Source organism: Oncorhynchus nerka, linkage group LG6 (genome assembly GCF_034236695.1).
Source record: "Oncorhynchus nerka isolate Pitt River linkage group LG6, Oner_Uvic_2.0, whole genome shotgun sequence".
Lineage (NCBI taxonomy): Eukaryota > Metazoa > Chordata > Actinopteri > Salmoniformes > Salmonidae > Oncorhynchus > Oncorhynchus nerka.
Genome location: NC_088401.1, coordinates 78,342,877 through 78,348,876, shown reverse-complemented (window position 1 = coordinate 78,348,876; position 6,000 = coordinate 78,342,877). Strand labels below are relative to the sequence as shown.

Genomic DNA, 6,000 nt, shown 5'->3' with positions numbered 1-6,000 from the left:
TTCTGTCTCCATAGTGACTATTGCTACGTGGTGGCTGTAATGTGTGTTCTGTCTCCATAGTGACTATTGTTACATGGTGGTTGTAATGTGTGTTCTGTCTCCATAGTGACTATTGCTACATGGTTGCTGTAATGTGTGTTCTGTCTCCATAGTGACTATTGCTACGTGGTGGTTGTAATGTGTGTTCTGTCTCCATAGTGACTATTGCTACGTGGTGGCTGTAATGTGTGTTCTGTCTCCATAGTGACTATTGTTACATGGTGGTTGTAATGTGTGTTCTGTCTCCATAGTGACTATTGCTACATGGTTGCTGTAATGTGTGTTCTGTCTCCATAGTGACTATTGCTACGTGGTGGTTGTAATGTGTGTTCTGTCTCCATAGTGACTATTGCTACGTGGTGGTTGTAATGTGTGTTCTGTCTCCATAGTGACTATTGCTACGTGGTGGCTGTAATGTGTGTTCTGTCTCCATAGTGACTATTGTTACATGGTGGTTGTAATGTGTGTTCTGTCTCCATAGTGACTATCGCTACGTGGTGGTTGTAATGTGTGTTCTGTCTCCATAGTGACTATTGTTCCGTGGTGGTTGTTCTAATGTGTATTCTGTCTCTATAGTGACTATCGCTACGTGGTGGCTGTAATGTGTGTTCTGTCTCCATAGTGACTATTGCTACATGGTTGTTATAATGTGTGTTCTGTCTCCATAGTGACTATTGCTACATGGTTGTTATAATGTGTGTTCTGTCTCCATAGTGACTATTGTTACATGGTTGTTGTAATGTGTGTTCTGTCTCCATAGTGACTATTGTTACGTGGTGGTTGTAATGTGTGTTCTGTCTCCATAGTGACTATTGTTACGTGGTGGTTGTAATGTGTATTCTGTCTCCATAGTGACTATTGTTACGTGGTGGTTGTAATGTGTGTTCTGTCTCCATAGTGACTATTGTTACGTGGTGGTTGTAATGTGTGTTCTGTCTCCATAGTGACTATTGTTACGTGGTGGTTGTAATGTGTGTTCTGTCTCCATAGTGACTATCGCTACGTGGCGGCGGCGCTGGCGGTGATGCGTAACGTCACTCAGCAGATCAACGAGAGGAAGAGGAGGCTGGAGAACATTGACAAGATCGCCCAATGGCAGGCCTCTGTCCTGGACTGGGAGGTACGTACTGTGCACCACTCTGAACGAACCATCTCTTAACGGAGTGTGTGTGTGTGTGTTTAAAACAAGCGTCTTTAGGTCCTTGAATAGTGCTAAATAAAGACATGTATTATTATGGTCCCCAGGGTGATGACATCCTGGACCGGAGCTCGGAGTTGATCTATACAGGAGAAATGTCTTGGATCTACCAGCCTTATGGACGCAGTCAGCAACGTGTCTTCTTCCTATTTGATCACCAGCTGGTCCTCTGTAAGAAGGTATGAAACCTCCCCTCTCTGTCCTGAAACCTCCCCTCTTTGTCCTGAAACCTCTCCTATCTGTCCTGAAACCTCCCCTCTCTGTCCTGAAACCTCCCCTCTCTGTCCTGAAACCTCCCCTCTCTGTCCTGAAACCTCCCCTCTCTGTCCTGAAACCTCCCCTCTCTGTCCTGAAACCTCCCCTCTCTGTCCTGAAACCTCTCATCTCTGTCCTGAAACCTCCCATCTCTGTCCTGAAACCTCCCCTCTCTGTCCTGAAACCTCCCCTCTCTGTCCCGTCCCAAGCCAGTTCTGGTAGGATCTACAGCGCAAGGAATGATGGCCTGTGTCCTAACATGGCTTGGCCATCCTACACACACACACACACACACACATACACACACACACACACACACACACACACACACTGCTCGGGGATGTCTGCAGAACATGCTTAATTATGAATCCCTCATCTTTGTTCTTGAGTTTCTTATTCACGATGTACAACACAACATGTGCAATGGCTGCCCTCAGGGTGTGTTTCTGGCATGTTCCTCTCTCTCTCTTCCTTCCTTCCTTCCTCCTCTCATCCTCTATAATAAGGGCAGTATTGTTCCCATCTCCGTCTCATTGTGGTGAATGACCACTGGTATAAGAAGTCTATAATTCACAGCTATGCATATCTCTGTTGCTTAATGGTTTAGCTTGAGGTTTGTGAGCTAGCTTTAAACCAGGGCTTTGTTTTTGTTATTGAGAAGAGAGGATAGAGATGTGTTGTTGAGGACAGAGAAGAGAGAGAGAGGGGGTGAGATAGGGCAAGAGAGAGACAAAGAGAAAGAGAGACAAAATAGAAAGAAAGAAAGAAAGAAAGAAAGAAAGAAAGAAAGAAAGAAAGAAAGAAAGAAAGAAAGAAAGAAAGAAAGAAAGAAAGAAAGAAAGAAATGTGAGGATAGAGCTTTGTTGTTGAGAGTTTAAGGAGTTGTGTGTTTTTGTGGCAGATGGAGAGGGTTGCATAAGAGGATAATATGGGGAAATGTCTGCAGGATAAAACCAATTCATAGGGACATCCTGTACTATAAGGGCCTAACAACACCTCTCTCCTCTAGGACCTGATTCGTAGGGACATCCTGTACTATAAGGGCCTAACAACACCTCTCTCTCCTCTAGGACCTGGTTCATAGGGACATCCTGTACTATAAGGGCCTAACAACACCTCTCACTCCTCTAGGATCTGATTCGTAGGGACATCCTGTACTATAAGGGCCTAACAACACCTCTCTCTCTCCTCTAGGACCTGATTCGTAGGGACATCCTGTACTATAAGGGCCTAACAACACCTCTCTCTCCTCTAGGATCTGATTGGTAGGGACATCCTGTACTATAAGGGCCTAACAACACCTCTCTCTCCTCTAGGATCTGATTCGTAGGGACATCCTGTACTATAAGGGCCTAACAACACCTCTCTCTCCTCTATGATCTGATTGGTAGGGACATCCTGTACTATAAGGGCCTAACAACACCTCTCTCTCTCCTCTAGGATCTGATTCATAGGGACATCCTGTACTATAAGGGCCTAACAACACCTCTCTCTCTCCTCTAGGACCTGATTCATAGGGACATCCTGTACTATAAGGGCCTAACAACACCTCTCTCTCCTCTAGGATCTGATTGGTAGGGACATCCTGTACTATAAGGGCCTAACAACACCTCTCTCCTCTAGGACCTGATTCATAGGGACATCCTGTACTATAAGGGCCTAACAACACCTCTCTCTCCTCTAGGACCTGATTCATAGGGACATCCTGTACTATAAGGGCCTAACAACACCTCTCTCCTCTAGGACCTGATTCATAGGGACATCCTGTACTATAAGGGCCTAACAACACCTCTCTCTCCTCTAGGACCTGATTCGTAGGGACATCCTGTACTATAAGGGCCTAACAACACCTCTCTCCTCTAGGATCTGATTCATAGGGACATCCTGTACTATAAGGGCCTAACAACACCTCTCTCTCTCCTCTAGGACCTGATTCGTAGGGACATCCTGTACTATAAGGGCCTAACAACACCTCTCTCTCCTCTAGGATCTGATTGGTAGGGACATCCTGTACTATAAGGGCCTAACAACACCTCTCTCTCCTCTAGGATCTGATTCGTAGGGACATCCTGTACTTTAAGGGCCTAACAACACCTCTCTCTCCTCTATGATCTGATTGGTAGGGACATCCTGTACTATAAGGGCCTAACAACACCTCTCTCTCTCTCCTCTAGGATCTGATTCATAGGGACATCCTGTACTATAAGGGCCTAACAACACCTCTCTCTCTCCTCTAGGACCTGATTCATAGGGACATCCTGTACTATAAGGGCCTAACAACACCTCTCTCTCCTCTAGGATCTGATTGGTAGGGACATCCTGTACTATAAGGGCCTAACAACACCTCTCTCCTCTAGGACCTGATTCATAGGGACATCCTGTACTATAAGGGCCTAACAACACCTCTCTCTCCTCTAGGACCTGATTCATAGGGACATCCTGTACTATAAGGGCCTAACAACACCTCTCTCCTCTAGGACCTGATTCATAGGGACATCCTGTACTATAAGGGCCTAACAACACCTCTCTCTCCTCTAGGACCTGATTCGTAGGGACATCCTGTACTATAAGGGCCTAACAACACCTCTCTCCTCTAGGATCTGATTCATAGGGACATCCTGTACTATAAGGGCCTAACAACACCTCTCCTCTAGGACCTGATTCGTAGGGACATCCTGCACTATAAGGGCCTAACAACACCTCTCTCTCCTCTAGGACCTGATTCATAGGGATATCCTGTACTATAAGGGCCTAACAACACCTCTCTCTCCTCTAGGACCTGATTCATAGGGACATCCTGTACTATAAGGGCCTAACAACACCTCTCTCCTCTAGGACCTGATGCATAGGGACATCCTGTACTATAAGGGCCTAACAACACCTCTCTCTCCTCTAGGACCTGATTCGTAGGGACATACTGTACTATAAGGGCCTAACAACACCTCTCTGTCTCTAGGACCTGATTCATAGGGACATCCTGTACTATAAGGGCCTAACAACACCTCTCTCCTCTAGGACCTGATTCATAGGGACATCCTGTACTATAAGGGCCTAACAACACCTCTCTCTCCTCTAGGACCTGATTCATAGGGACATCCTGTACTATAAGGGCCTAACAACACCTCTCTCTCCTCTAGGACCTGATTCGTAGGGACATCCTGTACTATAAGGGCCGTATCGACATGGACCGCTATGACGTGCGGGACGCCATCGATGGTCGTGACGAAGACTTCAACGTCAGCGTGAAGAACGCATTCAAATTGCACAACAAAGACAGCGAGGAGCTCCACATCTTCCTGTCCAAGAAACTGGAGGAGAAGATACGATGGCTCCGGGCTTTCCACGAGGAGAGGAAGATGGTGCAGGAGGATGAGAAAATCGGTTAGACACACACACACATTCTTACACACTTACAGACACACACAAACACACACACACACCACACACACCCATTTAACATTTACATTTAAGTCATTTAGCAGACGCTCTTATCCAGAGCGACTTACAAATTGGTGCATTCACCTTATGACATCCAGTGGAGCAGCCACTTCACAATAGTGCATCTAAATCTTTTAAGGGGGGGTGAGAAGGATGACTTATTCCTTAAAGAGGTGAGGTTTCAGGTGTCTCCCACCACGTATACTCATGCACATACACATACACACACACACACACACACACACACACGCACAGACACACCACACACGCACAGACACACCACACACACACAAACACACACACACACACACACGCACACACACCCACCACGTATACTCATGCACATACAGACACACACACACACACACAGACACACCACACACACACGCACACACACACACCACTTATACTCACACACACACCCACCACGTATACTCATGCACATACAGACACACACACACACAGACACACCACACACACAAACACACACACACACCACTTATACTCACACTCACCTTCTTGATGGTTCTCAGTCACACATTTTTCACCTACTTGAGATGATGTCAAATGTTAATTTTACATTAAACAAAGAAGGTCTATTCTATTTGTGTTCAGACAGTAGGCTTGCAGTCAGGGTGTACACTCTGCATTAACTCAAGGTTAACATAGAGCCTGTGTGTTTCAGGGTTTGAGATCTCAGAGTACCAGAAGCGTCAGGCAGCCCTGACTGTGAGGAAGGTATCTAAACAGAAAGGTGAGACATCACGAAGACACCAGGTGATATACCTTTCTCTCTCTCTCTTCTCTCTGACACTCTGTCTTCTCATCGCTGTTTACTTAACAAGCCTCACACACACTTTTACCTGCACACACACACACTCCGTACAAACACACATCACTCTTTTACTGTAAATACACACCGCACATCACTCTTTTACCGTAAATACACACCGCACATCACTCTTTTACTGTAAATACACACCGCACATCACTCTTTTACTGTAAATACACACCGCACATCACTCTTTTACCGTAAATACACACCGCACATCACTCTTTTACTGTAAATA

At 45.8% G+C, this 6,000-nt stretch overlaps 1 protein-coding gene across 8 annotated transcripts in view; it reads left to right on the top strand.

Annotated features, from left to right (window-relative positions):
• Window positions 1-6,000, top strand: part of LOC115130983 (rho guanine nucleotide exchange factor 9-like) — a 100,568-nt gene that overhangs the window by 67,458 nt on the left and 27,110 nt on the right. For 6 of the 8 annotated variants that reach the window (XM_065019890.1, XM_065019889.1, XM_065019888.1 and 3 more), the window contains 4 exons: window positions 1,030-1,159; window positions 1,285-1,416; window positions 4,630-4,873; window positions 5,616-5,684. In XM_065019890.1, coding sequence (XP_064875962.1) covers window positions 1,030-1,159; window positions 1,285-1,416; window positions 4,630-4,873; window positions 5,616-5,684 — 575 coding nt within the window. Of the gene's footprint in view, window positions 1-1,029; window positions 1,160-1,284; window positions 1,417-2,501; window positions 4,152-4,629; window positions 4,874-5,615; window positions 5,708-6,000 lie in introns of those variants that run through there. The other 2 variants (XM_065019892.1, XM_065019893.1) reach the window with 2 other exon arrangements.